This window comes from Gymnodraco acuticeps, unplaced genomic scaffold (genome assembly GCF_902827175.1).
Source record: "Gymnodraco acuticeps unplaced genomic scaffold, fGymAcu1.1, whole genome shotgun sequence".
NCBI lineage: Eukaryota > Metazoa > Chordata > Actinopteri > Perciformes > Bathydraconidae > Gymnodraco > Gymnodraco acuticeps.
Window position 1 is genome coordinate 636,285 of NW_022992085.1, and position 19,008 is coordinate 655,292.

The window sequence follows — 19,008 nt, forward strand, 5'->3', positions numbered from 1 at the left end:
ATGGTGGTGCTGGGAGTCGTGGGAGGACTGGTGGAAACTGTTCTCCTGCCGTTTGGGGAGCAGGAAACTGTTGAGGACGCTCCAGGAGAGCTCATCATGGAGAAGGAGAAGGAGAAGAAGCCAGACATGACCGCGGTCAGCCCTGAAGAGGATGACGTGTACGAGACGGAGCTGATGGAGGCCAAGGCCAAACACCTGGTGATGGGCCGGAGGAGAAGCTCCATCCGCTTACTTGGTTCTTAAGGAAACCCTCCTCTACTGGTGTAAATGGACACAACACTTAAAATGTTAATGGTAATGGTGCTAAATTAAATCACCACGTTGAACTTGTCACTTTGTACTCGTTTTTTTATTTCAGATTTGGTTAAACATGAAAGAAATGATATACACTGCAGGCTAATGTCTGGCTGCTGGGCAGCAGATACTTGTGGATGTGACTTGATGAATGTGTTGGGAAAAAATGTAGTGATTAAATTCGTTTTACACTCGAATAAAGCTATTTTTCAGCTAGCAACTCAATCAGGTCTTATTTTAGAGTGCTACTTTGTACATGTTGCAAGAACATAAAATAGATGTATAATAAAGAATAGATTGTACATAAAAATACTCAATTACAGGTTAAAGACTTACATTTTGTTCCTTACTTATGTAAAGGATGTAAATATTGTGATCGAAACGTAGGCCTTCTTGAAGTATGAAAAGTAAAAGTACACATTCTGCAGAAAATGTATTCCAGTCAGCATAGATATAAATCAAATAATAGAGGATGATGTGTTTAGTTGTTCAATATTTATAATCCGGATGTGTTATTTTTCTAAAGTGGCCCATTCTGCATAATGAAAACGTTTGTTACGTTGAGAATATTTGGCTGATTGATCTTCAGCAACGCAAATGTGATCCAAAAAGTAACTCAAATGTGTAACTCACGCAATTAGACGAATAGAGTAAACATTAGTACAGTAACTGAATAAAACTACCATCATGTCATCACTGTCCAGTGTCCACAAGTCACTGACAGATTGACAGTGTGTGTAATTCTACAAACAACCACTAGATGGCGGCAGTAAATACATATCGGGTTCATTTCAACTTCCGCAAACCGGAAACGACGAAATAGATCCTTGTTTACTAACCGCGGCTAAAACTGCCGTCGAAGAAATTAATGTTTTGTTACGATATAATTAAATTACTTAACTCCAACGAGAAACAGTACACCAAATAAGATATGGCGGACCCTGCGGTGGCCTCGGGGGCCGCACTGAGTGCAGGAGGGGTAAGAGACGGCTTTTATACTCACCGTCATTAGCATTATGAAGCTAACTGAGCTGTAGGTGTTTTGCTAACTGTTAGCTGTTAGATGGAAGACACTCGTCTGTGCTGAATGTGTCTCAATAACTTAAAATAACTTCTCCTAAATACACAATGAGCCTGCTGTACCTCATCACAGACGACAAGGTTAGCTACATCACCGTACTAATGTTACTAATGTGCATGTAAAAGCTAATGAATGGTAATGGCAACATCTAAGTATCGTTATGTGTTACATTTACAAGGCATGTGGACATGTTTCTAACGCTACGGACTTTATAACTATACTTACCAGCTAACAATGTGACTGATATGGTGTGTACAGTAGGGTTGTAGTGTAGGTACAATTATCTGTATGTGTTGCCCTGCGTTACACCTGCTAATGTGTAGCTACATGTGCTCCTGTAACAATAATTCAAGCCTGTCAACAAGCAGTGGTGGAAAATACCTAACAAGAAGTACATAAACTAAAGTTGTAGTTTAAAAATAATTAACATACTTGTATGTTACTTGAGTATTATCATATACTCAGTAGTTAGCAAAGTATCTATAATTGTGTTTCTCTTTAACATTGACGTTATTGATCAACCAGAATAATGTCATGGGAAAGACTGCGAAAGGTACATAAACTGATGTACTGTACTTAAGTTCACATTCAAGCATTTCTGTACTTAAGTATTTCCCTTTAAGGCTACTTGTACTTGTTCTTCACTGCAGCTCAGAACATCTTAAGAAACGTAACGTTTCCGGGTAGAAAACTTCTTAAGCTAAATTAGCTTGGACCATTAAAACCCTTGTAATGTCATACTCTCATATTATTGGACTGTTGTAACTGAGCTTTGTTCCCACCCTTAGAGTCTTATGTTGTTCTTCTTTCATACTGTGTCCTCTTGGGGACCTTTCTTCTCACCTACTTGATGTGTTATTCCTTGCATGTGTTCCAGCGGGGGAGTGGGGGTAAAGCCGCCACCAGCCCAGCAGAGAACTACCACCTGGCGCGGCGCCGCACCCTGCAGGTCGTGGTCAGCGCCCTGCTGACAGAGAGCGGCTTCGAGAGCGCCGAGAAGGCAGCCGTAGAGACGCTCACTGAGATGATGCAGAGCTGTATGTATCAACACTAGAGTGGAGCTTCATTTATCCTTAGAGATGCACACCGAGATTACAAAGAGTGCGACTCATTTTCATTTCTATGGACTCGCATTAAAGCGCAGTCATGTCTATCTTACTGTGCGAGATTACACATTTATTTTGTGTGCCGAGATTTGGGGCAAAAAGAATACAATTCTCTGTTGAAATCATTTGTGCGGGCCCCTTTTTTGTGTAGATAGTGATTGGATCTAATTCTTCATTATTGTTGATGACATTGAGTTGGATTTGTTGGATCAGTACGAACCCTGGTACTGACCGCATTATGTGGGCCAAGTCCACATTGCTCCACATTCAATACATCATTTATTTGCTGCTGTGAGCACACTTTTAACTTCCTGCATCTGCCTGAGTCAAATATGAAAGCAGTGACAGGCTCTACCTTTCACTAATATAACATGATAGAAAGCTAGTTCCCTATATATGACTCATCACTAGGGATGGGTATCGTTAAGGTTTTAACGGTACTGCTACTTTTATCGATACCGCTTATCGGTCCGGTCTTTTAACGGTACTCTTATCGGTTCTTCTGGAGAGAAAAAAAGAAACAAACTAAACAAATTGTGAACAAAACTAACATAGCTTTTTATTTAAATTAAATAAATAATATTTCACATCAAAAGAAACAACAATGTTTTAACAAATCGTATTAAATAATGTGATGACAGAACTGTGAACAGAATAGCTGAAACTTTAACTAAATAAAGAGTAACTCAGTTACCTATAATCATTAACCCATGTTTGAATCATTGAGTTAACTCCGTGTGTTGCTGCTAGCATACATAACACCTGACGTGGAAACGTTACTCGTGGACGGGGCTACAGAGCTGCTAGAAAGACAGTCGAACCCGGTCTGAATGTGGAGCACTTTTGATAAATGTTTAGACACATTGCTCGTGTTACCGCCCTCACATGCTGAACTCTTATTGCACTTTTAGCAACGAGCATTCTCCACATCGAGACGGGTAAAGTTTAACCACCTCGGAGCGCGTTCTCTCCGCCATCTCCTCCGTGTGTGTGTGTTGCTGCATGTAGCAGCTGCGTGTGTGTAAACTGCCCCGCCCCCTCGCACACAGACGGGAGAGAGAGAGATCTCTCGTCTGGATTGGAAAGATCGAAAATACTAAAAATAATCATAAACACATTTTGCAGTCTTTTTGCGTGTTAGAAACGGAGTTGGCGAAACTAAAACTGCAATCTAATGTTTGTGTAGCAATAATACATAAGACATATATTTTGTACATGTCTCCAGTACCGATAAAAAGACCGCTAACGTCGGAGCTTATCGGTACCACGGTCTTTAATAATTCCGCCCCGGGGCGTTTAATACCGGGGCGCGGTACCCACCGCTACTCATTACAGGATTCTCCATAAACCTCATCATGGAAACTCGTCACAATCAACCTATTGAGTCTTTTTAATCATCATTTGCGATAAAAAGCCAATATTGTCCTATCTTTATTCTGCTGTATCAACCCTGTGTGCTTTCTAGTGCTGGGGGGAACGATTATTTTGAAAACGATTAATCGGGCGATTATTTGATCGATTAGTCGACTAATCTAACGATTATTTTTCTGTTGTTCAATTCATAAAAAACGTAATGTAAAAAAAACGTAATGTAAACCATTTTTTTTCACGATACAGTGTCTCAGGAGATCTTAATATTTAAGAACCTATTAATGTGTTATACCAGATTAACGGAAATAATCTCAGCTAACTGACGATACAAACCATGTTTACCAAAACAAAACACAAGTCTCATAAGAAGCATCTAAATGACCCCTGAGCGAAAAATGCTAACGGACATTGGCACAGAACTCAAGATAAAAGTACCCTTATTACTTATCGTAGCTGCACATACAATATATCCGATTAAAGCTGAGACTCCACAGATTATGTAGGTATATAGTATCATCACTGAGTGATCCGGACTCGCGACAGGTGAAGCAAATACAGTCATCACAACACGTACCTTCACAGAGCTTCTCGGGAGATCGTCTCACCGCCGTAGCTGTCAATCTGATCAAAAGACGTGTTCAATGGCATTTAAATGAGAAACGCGGCTGAATCGGTTAATCCATAGGTTTTTAACGTCTATGTATACAAAAATGATTGAATTTATAATCCATAATTCCATTTTATGTAAAAATCGGAGAGCAAATGCTAGCTGCTAATGGTAGCCACCACAGCTAGCTGCTGCTTCTGCTAGGCTATGCAGCAGTCTCAGTGAGATATAAATATATAAATATCTTTGCGTTTTGGACTAACTTTAAAATATTCCCATGCTTTTGAAGACCTAGGGCGAGATGTTTTCGTTTGGGGGCTTCGTGCGCAATCCTGTGAGGAGGAGGTGGTAGCCGTTTCAGTCTCCATTGTGTTTGAAGTGCGATTGCGAACTGCTTGTTGCTCTGGGTGACCCACGTGTGTGTAGCGACGCGTCGACGCGGAAATATGTCGTCGACGATATTTTGAAGTCGACGCGTCGCTACAGCACTACTGCTTTCCACATATTCCACCAAAAAGTTACTGCACACACAAATTAAATATCATCTCTGTGACTCATGCATTTATTATTTATGCCAAATGATCCGCCTTCAAGAGCAGAGTTTGAGTATCCTGTTGGTTGACTGCACTGTTAGTGTCTGGATAACAGCTAAATGTAGTCCAACCTTTATTGTGCCAAGGGCCGGCAGACTAAGCTACCTATGGAGTTAGCCAGATGTGTGTAAATTACTGTTCATGGTCATTTGAAAACAAATGCCGGTGTCGGACAGACACAAACACAGAGCTGAGCAGAGCACACACACATCATGCGCCTTGGTGAATGTCTCCTTCATAAATAAATAAACGAATAAAAGGGGGAGTAATCGGGCAGTTCGATGTGTGTGTGGTTAACACGTAGCAACCTGCAGTCACTCGCTGTTCTGATGAAGGTAAACCGCGAAGGCGGTGCGTAAAAAGGCACCGCTCTTTACCTGCTGGTGCTGCACTTCTCAGAGGCGGAGTTACACGTCCCGCTGCCTCCTGATGCTGCAGCCATTTCCTGAAGGGAAGCAGGTTTTCCTTCAAACAGCTGCGGCAGCAGATACCGTGAGAGTCCCGGACATCAAGGCAGACTGGTTTACAGACTCTCCTGTTTTGCCAATCCGGTGCTTGAACATATAGCTCTACACCCCTGGCCGACATGTCCTTAAATGAAGTCAGAGTTTGAAATATATCTCAAATAATGTATGCACTGCCATTTCCCCACATAAACATAACAGTCTGCAATCAAACGGTTGTCTCCTGTGCGCTCCTCTCCCTACTTGGCGCACCGGTAACTTTCTCGTGCGCACGAGAGGCTGAGACCTGAGCCGCCGAATCCCTCGGAAACATCATAAAAGCCATTTTTCTGGTGAAAGACGAACCAGGCTACTGGATGAAATAATATGACTGGTATAGGTGCGAACATTAAACACTTTAAAAAATATTATGATAAAGTATTTTTATATATTTATAATTCTCCCATCGCATCAACAACGTTACTGCCGGGCCGCGAAATAGCTGTGAGTTTATCGTAGTGTGTGTGTGTGTGTGTGTGTGTGTGTGTGTGTTGTGTGTGTGTGTGTGTGTGTGTGTGGTGTGTGTGTGTGTGTGTGGTGTGTGTGTGGGTGTGTGTGTGTGTGTGTGTGTGTGTGTGTGGTGTGTGTGTTGTGTGTGTGTGTGTGTGTGTGTGTGTGTGTGTGTGTGTTGTGTGTGTGTGTGTAGTGTGTGTGTGTGTGTGTGTGTGTGTGTGTGTGTGTGTGTGTGTGTGTGTGTGTGTGTGTGTGTGTGTGTGTGTGTGTGTGTGTGTGTGGTGTGTGTGTGTGCCTGTGTGTGTGCTCTGCTCTGCTCTGCTCTGCCTGCTCTGCTCTGCTCTGCTCTGCTCTGCTCTGCTCTGCTCTGCTCTGCTCTGCTCTGCTCTGCTCTGCTCTGCTCTGCTCTGCTCTGCTCTGCTCTGCTCTGCTCTGCTCTGCTCTGCTCTGCTCTGCTCTGCTCTGCTCTGCTCTGCTCTGCTCTGCTCTGCTCTGCTCTGCTCTGCTCTGCTCTGCTCTGCTCTGCTCTGCTCTGCTCTGCTCTGCTCTGCGTGTTCGTGTCTGTCCGACACCAGCATTTGTTTTCAAATGACCATGAACAGTAATTTACACACATCTGGCTAACTCCATAGGTAGCTTATATGCGGGTGTTCCCAAAAGAAGTTAGTTTAATCTTAATCTCGATGTAGTGCTAAATGCTATCGGAGTGCATCGGAACCAACGTCACTATCATAATATCTTCTGAAAACAAATGCCAGTGACACACGCACACACAGGCGACCGGACATCTCCTTCATAATGCGCCTTCTCCTCGTTTTCCCAGCATTCACTGGATTATCCGTAAATCATACAAACAAAACCAAAACGTTGATTTATCTCTTTTCCCGTTTTGGTTTTAAAAACTGAATAACGTCGTTTTTCCGAAAAACCAAAAACGACACCGGTTCTTTTTTAAACGTTGTTAATATGTTTTGGATGCATATTGTTCTAGTATTTGTTCAGGCTGTTACATACAATTAGCCTCTGTTGCTACCTGCTGGTGGTTACAATTCACAACCGGTCCGCGATTCTTTTTTAATGTATCTGCCGGTCCTTGGCTCGATAAAGGTTGGGAACCCCTGCTCTAATGCAGTCCTTCTTAACCCCAGTGTTGTTTTTGTCCCTTCTCCAGATATAACTGAAATAGGTCGGTGTGCTAAAGCTTACTGTGAACACACAGCCAGAAGCGTCCCCACCCTCTCAGATACTGTGGTCACACTCATTGAAATGGGTAAGTACCAGTGGCGCCGACATATCAACTATGCACACGGTGACGCAGAGGACTTGATTCAATGTTCGTGTCACTGCAGGTTTCAACGCAGACACCCTGCCTGTGTATGCCAAGAGATCACAGAGGATGGTGATAACTGCCCGTAAGTACACACTCTGCTTTACACTCTTAGTATGGATTAGGAAATTGACGAGTAATGGTAGTCTCGCTTTCTAAATTGGATCTTTATTTGAAAAATATAGTTAAACGTATTCTTTCTGTCGCCTTCAGCTCCAGTGACGAACCAACCTGTGACCCCCAGAGCTCTGTCAGCGGGACAGAAACGCACACATCCTGCTTACATCCAAGGCCACTTCCCAGAATTCCCTGACCCTCACACCTACATCAAAACACCCGTGAGTAAAAACTGTTATAAAGATCCCCAAACAAATCCTGACCCAATGCCATTTGCCATTAAATGTATAATGTTGACCTTCAGTTACTCCACTCATCAGGGCGTTAGCCAGCCCTTCTTAATGTCTAACGGATGACATTCAGAAAGTGAAGTGTTTTTCATTCATTTTTGATCTCCACTCAGACATTCAGAGAGCCTGTATCGGACTACCAAGTTGTGAGAGAGAAGGCAGCGAGTCAGAGGAGAGACGTGGAGCGAGCGCTCACTCGCTTCATGGCGAAGACCGGGGAGACCCAGAGCCTTTTCAAAGACGACATCACTGCCTTCCCATGTGAGCGATTACAACAAGAGAGCCTGTCTTTCCAAACTCTGTTGTAATGGGTTTTTTACACGATGGAGAGTGATGAAACCATGGGCACAACCATTCCTTAATAAGAGCAAAACACACTTTACATTCCTTGTTTTTTTGTGTGTCTTTGTAGATACTTTATGTCCTCTGTTGGTTTTGCTGCTTTTCATAGTCGCCATAAGTGTCATGGCCGCTGTTTTACATCTTTTGGCAGTCTTTGTATATTTCTCTCAGGTCATTTTACTACTTTTTAAAGAAGGGTTTCTTCCTAGTTGTTTTTTGTCCATCGAGGGACTTGAGTCATTTTGCAGGTGAAAGCCAGTGAAGGCAGTTCGGTAATCCAACCACGGTTTGCAGCTTCACGTCTGTTCTGCCACGGAAAGTCGTATTTGTTTTTACGTCATCGCTTATCTCTGTGATTGCTTATCTCAGTGATCGCAGCCCAGCCGAGCTCCATCCCGTATCTCAGCGCGCTCCTGCCCTCGGAGCTGGAGCTGCAGACTCTGGAGGAGACGGACTCCTCGGAGCAGGACGACCAGACCGACAGCGAGAACGCAGCAGGGAACATCACCAATGTAAGTCACTTAAAACAAAATACTTATGTTTATATGTTTTATTTTATAGTAAAAATGTCATTTAGTTCAAAAATAAAGTCATAGTATAGAATGTCCAAAATAAAGTCAAAGGAAACCTAACCTAAAATCCCCAAAAGTCAACAAAAAAATGATGGAAAGCCATAGTATAATATTTTCAAAAAGAAGTCCGAATAGTATGTCGATAAAATATCATAGGGTAGTTCGTTAAACTTCTTTTTTTCTTAAAGTAATGACGATTGTTAAGGGAAAAAAAGATATAGATTATCTCAAACAAATTAAGTCAAAGTAAGACATTCAACAGGAAGGTAATGTTAAGTATGCAATCAGCTCAAACATTTTAAATGTGACAACTTAAAATGAAGGAACCGAACATATAGCAAAGCAGATAATCAGTTTAAGGGGACATAAAATCACAAACGGGTAAAGCGACACAAAAGCTTCCAGACAAGAACTGAGTTTAAATAATAAAATGTGCCCTCTTGATTACACGTGTTTATACATAATACATATTTCATATTAGCTTAATATTACCAAAGCTACATATTTTGAGAACATTTAAGAGGAATGAGATTCCAAATCACCCAGCAATAAAGCAAAATAAATGCTGTAAACGTGATTAGCGTGTATGGTAGTGTTTAGCAACGATAGCTCTTAAAGAGATGTTTCCGTTTCCCTCTCAGGATGATCCAGAAGCGGACAAAGAGAACTCCATGCTTCCTCCCAGCAGCGTGGTTCCCTCCGTAAAGGCCACGGAGGACAGCGTGATCGACAACCCTTACCTCCGGCCGGTCAAGAAGCCCAAAGTGAGGAGGAAGAAATGAGCTCTTTATGAACCACAGACTCTCAGTTGCCATAGCGATCAGTGTTGATGGGACCAGCACTGCTGTTGGATTTTTGTATACCGACGGACTTCTATTGAAGAGATCTTTTTTGTTTCCATTTTTCAGCAAGAACTCACTTTGTCAAAAAATTGTAAGCAACATCACGGTGTAAAATATAAACAATAGTCATTTTGTGAATAAAGAAAAAATAAGCTTCTATATCCTTTTTTCCTCTTTATATATCCATCATTTTCTGACAACAGTTACAACCATTATCTATCTGTTATCATTGTTGGTAAATATTTAGTTTAAAACATTTGAAAAAGGAAACTTCTTAAGTCAATAATGGCATTTATCAATTAACTTTACAATTAATAGTACAGACTCAGGTAGGCCACTCTCCTTCTGTGCTTCATGAACTCCTTTTCATTGTTTAGCTGAAACACAATAACATTACATGTTGTTACATTCAGGGTATAGGTTGTGAGAGAAAAAAGATGACATTATAGTATGTCGAAATAATCAATAAAAAAACTCATAGTATGGTAGTTTGTTGAAAAAAGAAAAGTCATAGTATGGTATGTCAAAATAACTCATAGTACTATAGTATTTCGCCATTGTATGTTGAATCTATCTGAAAAAAGTCATGGTATAATATGTCGAAAAACATCATCCAGTATTCCTGGATTTAGCTGGAATATGGTAAAGCACAATGAAAATGCCTCAATTAGTATATTTTGACATTTTGGAGTCAAGACTTTACCTTCACTCTGAGGGACTTCTTCTCTATCTGAGGCAGTCTGGACCAATCAGGGCTCCCGAAGCACATCGGCCAGCTCACCTTCCTGTCAGTCACCGCATCGTGAGCGTAGGTCCCAGGCCTGTATCAAACATCTGTCAGCTCAGTTCATCACTGTCAAGCGTGCGTGTGTGTGTGTGTGTGTGTGTGTGTGTGTGTGTGTGTGTGTGTGTGTGTGTGTGTGTGTGTGTGTGTGTGTGTGTGTGTGTGTGTGTGTTACCCTGGGCTGTCCTTGGCTGTACACAACATGGGTTTGAACCTCTGTGTGGTCGAGGCGAAAGGGGTTTTGCCAGGAGGGGGGACTCTGGAGTAGCTTTGATCCTGCTGGTACTGCAGTGGGGAAGGGGTCGCTGTCTGGGGGTAGAATATGTAAGAAATAAAATAAACGTAACATGTTCGATGGGTATTCCAGCCTCGGAGCACCATACTTGAAACTGGGGGAATCCCAAGAACATAATTGAAGTAGTTGTGTTTGATATCTCCTGGTGTTGTTTGAGGACGTTAATTTATGTGGTTATTGGACAGGCATTCACATTTATAATCTAATTGAAAAATTACTTAAATTCAATAAAAGAGGTTTGTCTTATTAGTGTAGTAATAAAAGCTGATATAGATTTGGAGTCACTGGGTCACATGACGTGGAAGGTATTGGGAAACAAAAATGTTATTCTATTGAAATATATATATATTATGTAAAATCAATGACACACCAGTAATCCAAAAACCTGTTCCGCATAAGAAATATTATTTTATCTTGGCATACATTTAACATTAAGTTTGTGCTTGTGAAACCAATTAAGAAGACAATATGTCTTAAAGGCCTATCCAATTTAAACCCAACCTCAGTTCTGTCTTATTCTTTTTAGCAATAATGGATGTTCATGGTGGTAGCCTAAGTTTGCTTACAAAACAGCCCCCTTATGGTAAAACCCTCATTGGAGGTGAATATGTACCTGGGTGCAGGGCGGAAAGCGAGCTGCAGTCCTCGCAGACAGACTGTATCCTTTCTTACTGCCCGGTGTCTTCTGTAGATCATACACTATGGTGCCGTACTGCAAATAAATGGAAATATAATATGAATGGAAGAAGCTATGTAAATAAAGTGTATTACAATACACGTTAACATGATGGAGCAAACCAGCAAATTAGGGTTTAAAACACTTTGAGTTTGTATATATTTTTCATGGTAAAAAAATAAGCAGATGACACAGACCTCGTGGTTGTCATAGCTGCCGGGGCCGATGTGTGGCACTTCCGGTCGTGCCATATGGTTTCCCAGCCGGTCTGGTGCAAAATTTCCAGGGAAAAGTTTCCTGTCCTGGGAGGTGCCGAACCAGATTCCCTGAATTGGAGCTTCTGACATTTTAGAAACAACTTGTGGGAAAGAAAATGGTGAAAAACAAGAAACTATAAGTAGAATTACGCTCCCAGACTGTTAGCAACGTCTCCACTAGCAATGTCGTTGTTGTGTTTTTTGACATTGCAACTATGGCAACCGAACTGTTACGTTAATTGACGCAAATTCATGGCGTTTCCTACTTGTGAAAAATGACACATTCGGATATCTGCAATAAAACAACCGATCTACACCAAGATTTACAGATATCTTTATTTTCAATTAGGGACAATTTACAAGTCAAGGCAATTGCACATTCAAAGGTTTGACACAAGCAGAAGTGAGGCACTATTATTCTTTGATGAACCTGAAGCAATGGAGTAAACTTTGAAAATAGTCATTAAACGTGTTTTTTTACATAAATAAATTACTCAAGAAGAAATATTTGAAGTACTTTGTGGCACTTGAGTTGGATTTGTCTGCTAGTAGCAACATAACTACATCCAAAGTTAATTATTAACATACCTTTCCAAGGCAATTCCAAAAGTCACAAACATAAATGTACTCTTTATATACACGCACTTCTTTTTCATAACCAGTAATCTTGCAAATTACAGTTATGTTGAAAAAAAAAAGTGAAGAGGTCTGATACGGTCCTACAGCATCAAGCATCACATTCATGTTGGCACAGAATACATTCTCTGGTTTTGAGAAATGATTGCTCATCATTTTAAGGTAAATAATTCTGGCCAACAGTGGCACAAAAACATATTTTAGCAAATGCACTTCTCATCAACTAGGGAAAAAAGGAGCATCCTCTTTGGCACTGGTGGAGGGAAATAAAAATGTGCTTTGCAAGATAACCGTATCCAAAAGACAGCTGTGGAAGGATTCAGGACAGAAAAGAAATTCAGAGTAAAGATTTGAACAGATATATTCAAAGCAAAAGGCCAAAAAACAGCAACATGACAAGGAGGGAGTCTCCTAGGAGGCACTGAAGGACAGAGGAGTGTGTGTGTTTGAGGAATGATTCACTCCGTCTGAGGCACTGAAATCGAAGGACCTTTGGGGTCGTCGAACCGATCCATTGTGTTGAGCTGCATGATCATGTGCATACCGTACACAAAAATCCACAGCATGAGCAGTGAGGTAATCAGGCCCATCCAGATCCCCGCGGTGAAGAAGCCGGCACAGTCGCTGGCGTAGGAGAAGTTTGTTCCGTTGGCCAAACCGAAACCCTGAATCTGTATCGTAAAAAACATCAATGAACAAAACTCAAGAGACACCTGAACACACCATTAAAAAGGAATTTGATGAACTGCTGCAGAAAATCTAAGGCTGTAAAAGCAATATATTTGTACCTGGAAGTCGAAAAAGTTGAGCTTCCACTGTGTGGTGTTCTTGTTGTTGTTGCTGCTCGGCACCAGCAGGGTGTCTCTGAAGCTGGTGACGGACTGGCAGTGGAAGGAGTACTCTGCAGGCGCGTAGATGTTGCGTCTCCCGATGTAAGACGCAGTGAGATTTTTCAACTGCAGCTGCACAGAGTCCAACGTGAACCAGTTTCGTGCGGACACCTTGTAGAGCCGTTGACTCATGGCAAAACTGGAGATAAACAGGAATGTATATTAATGACAGCATGTGTGTAAAATGTTGAGAAATGACTGTTCCTTTCTATAAATATATGGTAGTGGTGGTTTCAAAAAAGTACAGACAACTGAGACAGACAGCAATAGCACTAACCCTGGCTCTATTACTTTGAACTCATTTAATGTTTCAGAAATTAATTCTAACCTTTCCAATATTATATTTTGTTATTATTAAAAAGGATCTGAAACAGAAACTCTGTGCAAACGGTTACCATGAAAGAGAAATACTTAAGAAAGGACAGCATTTCCCAGTGGCTTAACAGAAGTGTTACACTTATTTGCTCTCATTTTAAAAATCTCTGTAGTTAAAGTAATAATAATAATGCATTTTATTTATATAGCGCTTTTCACAACTCAAAGACGCTTTACAGTATGAGGGAGGGTAGACAAACAAGGACAGGCAAACAAGTAAGTAATAAATAATTAGGCAGTCAAGAGGAAGTTGATTGACAGGGGGGGGGGGGGCTTATGGGTAGACAGAGTTGAAAAGATGTGTTTTGAGGCGGGACTGAAAGACTGTGAGGGACTCAGAGTCACGGAGATCTTGGGGGAGGGACTTCCAGAGCCGAGGAGCTGCCACTGAGAAGGCTCTGTCCCCAAAGCTGCAGAGTGTGGATGTGGGAATGGATAGGAGTTCGGCTGCGGTGGATCTGAGGGACCGTGGAGGTTGATAAGGAGTGAGAAGGTTTGTGAGATAAGGGGGGGCAGATGGTGGAGTGCTTTGTAGGTGAGGACCAGCATTTTGTAGTTGATGCGATGGGAGACAGGAAGCCAGTGGAGGTCTTTTAAAGTGTACAACAATTATTTATTGAGGGGAATGTGGGTGAGCTTTGAGGAGATGGATGGATTTGTCACCTTTGGGAAAAGATGGAATAACAGTTTCCAGTTTTTGTGCTAAGCTAACAAGCTACTGTCTGTAGCAACATCGTCATCAGACTATTGATAAGAACGAGTTCCCAAAGCATTTGACACTTTTTTGAAATGATAAATGTATCGTCTTACCGTAGTATGTAGCCTGATGCATAGGTCAGGACAAGCCTAGAGTCAGAAAAGAAGAATACATTTAAAATGACTTGTTTCATTTGAATAAAAGGAAACTGTTCTTTTGACTTGACATAAAAACATGGCAGCATGCCGGGCGGCCATCTCACAGTGAGTTGCTGCCGTTGCAAATGGATCCGTCCAGCGATGGCGTCTGTGTAGCGAGGTCGATCCATTCGCCTGTGAGGCTGATGTTGAGACTGTGAGCCCAGAGCATGATGCAGGGGTTCCCGGTCTCATTAAACATGATGGGCTCTTTGACTGTGGGCCCCACGGCCTGCAGCAGGGACCGGCCCACAGCCTGCTGAGACATGGACCTCTCTGGAATCACCTGTAGGGATAATCACAATCTAAATCCTTTATTTAACCCGGGTGAAATAAGGTTTTGGGACAGTAGCTCTACTTTGATTGGGAAAAAATGAAGGATTATTAAAAAATAGAATACAAATATTGATATAAACACAAGGAGGGAGAGTAAGAATGTGCAAAACAAATTAAAAGCTATTTAACCCTTAGTGACTACACTCTTCCATAAGTGGGTCAAAAAGGACCCGTATTAGAATAATGTGTTTTTATGCCATTTTTTTGCCATTTTGGTTCAGAAAAATCACTTGTATAATATTTAGTATTATATTTTGGTTCACACTAGAAATATTTTACATTTAATTTTTCACTATTTATAATTTTAGAAAAAATTGTTACATTTTGGAAAAAAAACGAAATTCCATAAGTGGGTCACATTTTTGATCCACTTATGGAGGCTTGGGGTAGTAAAACAAAAACTACAATTTCTTAACATTTAAATGTAAAAGTTGAATGGCATGATATCCAAAACATGTTTTTTGAGGAATAGCTGGAATATGAAATGATAACCAAATGTAATTACAAAGATACTTCAAGATAACCACCTCACCGGGTCAACAAATACCCACTTATGCATCTGAGGGTTAAGAATAATATCTCAAGAATAATATCTCAATGCTGTATATGTATATGTTGTTGGATAAATATATAAATCACTCAAATGTATGGTGAGTCTGGAACACGATGTGCTAGTAGAAATATCTTACTCGTGAGGGCTGGAGTCCCGTGTACATCGCAGTGAAACGGACACCTTTATCTTTCATGATACTCAAAACCTCCCCAATAATTCCATCTGTTGAAAGCAAAATACACTTGAGTTACACATCGGAAATATACTTTGAAATAAGCGAAATACTGATTATTTTACACTATTCCTTACAAACGTACCATTTTCATGCAGGACTTCCTTGCAAGACTTTTCCAAGCTATAAAAACAGTATAAATGTTAATTTTCACAGAGTCAGAAAAGACTGTTTATCTTCCATTGATTGGGATGCTGCACAAGTCTTACCCGGTGCAGTAGGGGAGATTGATGAGCAGGAGGTTGCTGGCGGATGTGTTGATGCTGAGATGGGACAGAGTGTCTGCGTCCACGAGCACCGGAGAGACATCCAGCTTCTCCTGCAGCAGAGCCAGCATCACAGAGGAGTCGGACCACTCTAAAGCAGGCAGCGACACTGAGGAGGGGGAAGCCTGCAGTGCAGCCTGGAGAGGAGAGAGGGGAGGAATTGTACGTTTTATTAGTGTGACAAAATCCTCTTTATGTAGTAGTCATGTATGAAGTTATAAAAACCTACCTCAAGGTTTTGGAAGGCACTGTCCTGCTTGTTTCCAAACACTCCGCCAAACAGCGTGAAGTCTTCTTTGCTTAGCTGAACACAAATAAGGACAATGAAATATCCAATTCAACAACGACATAAGCAGATAAGTGATACGATATTTGGGTTTGAGAAGTTTCAGCAATTCTAATTCAGTCAATTGTTTATCTGATTCAAAGAATATCTCCTCACAGTGTACTGGCTGTTCGCTCCGTGTGTGCTCGGAAATATAATCTGGTGTTCATAAACAGCCCTGGTTTGGTAAATGGGGAACAAATAACACTAATCAAACATATAAGCAACAGGGCTTTCATGCTTTGGCAAAGGGAAGGCCGTGAATAGAGAAAGGCAAGAAGCACAGTAAATACGTAGGGGGGGGGTTGTTTGCATTGTTCCAATATAAACAATCTTTCTTCATAATCATTGACTACTTTTAATATCAATCAATGTTTATTTATATAGCCCAATATCACAAATGTTACATTTGTCTCAGTGGTCTTCACAGTTTGTACAAAATATCAGTATGACAATACGACACCCTCTGTCCTTAGACCCTCACATCGTACAAGGAAACACTTCCGAAGAAAACCCACAGTTTAAAGGGAAAAATGGGAGAAACCTCAGGGAGAGCAACAGAGGAGGGATCCCTCTCCCAGGACGGACAGACGTGCAATAGATGCCGTGTGTAAATTGAAAAGATAATACATTTGCAACATAGGTAGACCAAATGTTTGGAAATGCATGTGTGTATAATAGGAAGATGAATCCACGAGGATATCCATCCAGGACTTATGATCCAGGACCACAGCCACGACTCGCGATCCAGGGCTCGCGATCCAGGACACAGGAGCGCAGGATCATCAATACAAAAACGGTTAAAAATCCCAATTATCACAACAATGACGATCCACCACAGAGAACAGACCCGGACAATGTGTTAGAGAGGAACTGAGAATGGGGAAGTAATGCTGAGGCTCATTGTCACACCAGAGGGAGAAGACGGTTACACAGAGTCACATGGGACTGCAGTGCAACTACACACTGACTCATTACTACCCTGTTTTACACATATCCATTAACTCTCTTTGTATTCAATGAATATGGAAATCTAGGAACATCTAAGAGTAGTCCTACTTCTCAACACCTTTCACCCATAGCCCAATATGTCGAGTGGCATATGTTATAATGTTTGTGGTAAAGAAGGAGTATAGATTTATGGTTTCAGGGACTGACCTTGTCCTGCAGGAATAGCAGCACAGTGTTGGGGCCGGAGCCAAAGGCAGAGGTGAGGTAGGCAGTCAGCTGGTCGTTGGATGTGATGTGACCAGCGGCCGGTGAGGCCAGGGGAGGCAGGCTGAACACGTAGGAAAGATTAAAATAAACAATGTATAAACCTAATACAAGTCGCATAAACATTGAGTACATTCAGCATTTCAAATAATCTAATTTGGCCATCGGTCACCTATGACATGTTTTTTATTTGTGATGTTTGGGTGTAATCATCACACTTTCAGACAGTAACAATAAAGTGTAACAGTCAAATGATTTGTTCACAGACAACTGAAATCATATATGGAAACACTAGATGTAAGTAAAGTGACTTTAAATAATTGATTTGTACTGTTATGAAAAACTAAACTCAATTCTTTAGATGAAACTAAAAGTTTACTAACAGAGTATTTACATTATGTGCAAAATATAAGATATGATACAGTGGTATTTATCCTGAGGAACAGCTGTGCGGCAGTTGCTATATATAATGTGTTAAGAGTGCAAATGTGTACAGTGCACATATATATGAAAAATAACGAGCTGTTAAACATGCCAGTGTGGCACAGATCATTAGAAAGGAAATCAATTTAGATCATACTGCATCACTTAAATGTTGTATACAGGCAACATATATATGTATTACATTGAAACTAGCCTTAAGTTAGGATATGTAACAATGTTTCCAAACTCGGGTTTCTTTTCGAAGTGTTGTACCATATGAAATGAAAATAATGCGTCACACCAAACGGTGCATACTTTGTTATTAAAGTGTAACCTATGCATTTAGCTAGTTTAGGTCGAGTTAGCTAGTCGAATCTGGAAGTAGAAACAGTTAGCAACAAGTGTTAGCATTAGCATGACACACAGCTGGCCGGTTATGCTGTCAAAAGTAATGAATCAATAACAACATAAATGAAATATTACCCTTCACTGGACCACATTAGAAGTGGCACTTGAGCAGCGGAGCTCTGTGATGAAAACAGGGCGAATAAAAGCACAAACATCGCCATTAATCGCACTTTACTCGAGCTCCCCGAGACAGACATTTTTCCGATTTCCGCAAAGTTCTGCTCACGTGACGCAAATCAGCTGACAGTCATGTGCTGAAAGAAACGGACTTCCGGTTTCTTTCTTTCCTTCTGCTCTGCCCACACGTGCAAATACTCAGCTGTCTTTCTGTTGCTCTGTCCACATTGTTCTGGTCACATTAAAAACTCAGGAATAGTTTAATTTATCTCAGCCAGGACACCGGAAGATATCCTTAGCTGTCAGGGACTTCCGGTCTGTGCTGCTGCTGTAATGCTAACGTTAACGATTGTTAGCAAGTGGACAGATGCACTTTATGGTTTGAAACATAAAATGTGAATACATAATAATACACTTTTACTTGTAACACTTTAATGCATATTATACTTATAATACCTTAGTACATTTTGCCGATAAAAAATACTTTTATTTTATTATATTTATGAAAGGTTTGACTAAAACACGTTAACTGGAATTGTTCACATTGTGATGATCATTTAAATTAAAGATCTGAATACTTCTTCAACTACTGGCTAATGTTTACGAAAGTATTTGAGGCTTTAACAATAAACTGTCATAATATTTCGGTTGCCATAAACAGACATGCATAGATACTTAGATACTATGTAGGCCTATATTGCAGCTGAACAATGAATGGCAGGTACACCTGGCCACTGTCCATGGTGCTGACACACTCCTACATTTTGATATTTCCCTGTTCGTATCATCATGTCCCATTATAACCATAAGATGCATTTACAACCACTG

The 19,008-nt window shown here is 41.0% G+C and overlaps 4 protein-coding genes across 5 annotated transcripts in view; 2 read left to right on the plus strand and 2 right to left on the minus strand.

Moving 5' to 3' along the window:
• Positions 1-510, plus strand: part of g0s2 (G0/G1 switch 2) — a 795-nt gene extending 285 nt beyond the window's left edge. Inside the window, exon 2 of the mRNA XM_034202619.1 lies at positions 1-510. This exon is cut by the window's left edge and continues 105 nt beyond it. Coding sequence (XP_034058510.1) covers positions 1-243 — 243 coding nt within the window. The 3' untranslated portion in view covers positions 244-510.
• Positions 511-1,083: 573 nt separating this feature from the next.
• On the plus strand, positions 1,084-9,659 carry taf8 (TAF8 RNA polymerase II, TATA box binding protein (TBP)-associated factor). Of its 2 annotated transcripts, none has more exons than XM_034202517.1 (8): positions 1,084-1,273; positions 2,253-2,412; positions 7,180-7,278; positions 7,358-7,420; positions 7,549-7,673; positions 7,856-8,003; positions 8,454-8,596; positions 9,298-9,659. In XM_034202517.1, exons 1-8 carry the CDS (start codon positions 1,226-1,228, stop codon positions 9,436-9,438), a joined length of 927 nt encoding a protein of 308 aa, XP_034058408.1. In that variant the 5' UTR covers positions 1,084-1,225; the 3' UTR covers positions 9,439-9,659. The 2 variants fall into 2 exon arrangements, with proteins under 2 accessions (XP_034058408.1, XP_034058409.1); XM_034202518.1 differs by having other exon boundaries at positions 1,106-1,455.
• Positions 9,660-9,662: 3 nt separating this feature from the next.
• Positions 9,663-11,699, minus strand: LOC117537333 (protein pitchfork-like). Its single transcript, XM_034202519.1, has 5 exons — positions 11,451-11,699; positions 11,191-11,289; positions 10,458-10,591; positions 10,202-10,319; positions 9,663-9,875 (listed from the first exon to the last, which is right to left on the minus strand). Exons 1-5 carry the CDS (start codon positions 11,598-11,600, stop codon positions 9,810-9,812), a joined length of 567 nt encoding a protein of 188 aa, XP_034058410.1. The 5' UTR covers positions 11,601-11,699; the 3' UTR covers positions 9,663-9,809.
• Positions 11,700-11,822: 123 nt separating this feature from the next.
• LOC117537331 (V-type proton ATPase subunit S1-like) lies at positions 11,823-18,432 on the minus strand. The gene is made up of 10 exons (XM_034202516.1): positions 18,139-18,432; positions 17,176-17,296; positions 15,922-15,996; positions 15,636-15,829; positions 15,512-15,549; positions 15,331-15,416; positions 14,371-14,591; positions 14,222-14,257; positions 12,935-13,175; positions 11,823-12,817 (listed from the first exon to the last, which is right to left on the minus strand). Exons 1-10 carry the CDS (start codon positions 18,258-18,260, stop codon positions 12,605-12,607), a joined length of 1,347 nt encoding a protein of 448 aa, XP_034058407.1. The 5' UTR covers positions 18,261-18,432; the 3' UTR covers positions 11,823-12,604.
• Between the last annotated feature and the right edge of the window lie 576 nt (positions 18,433-19,008).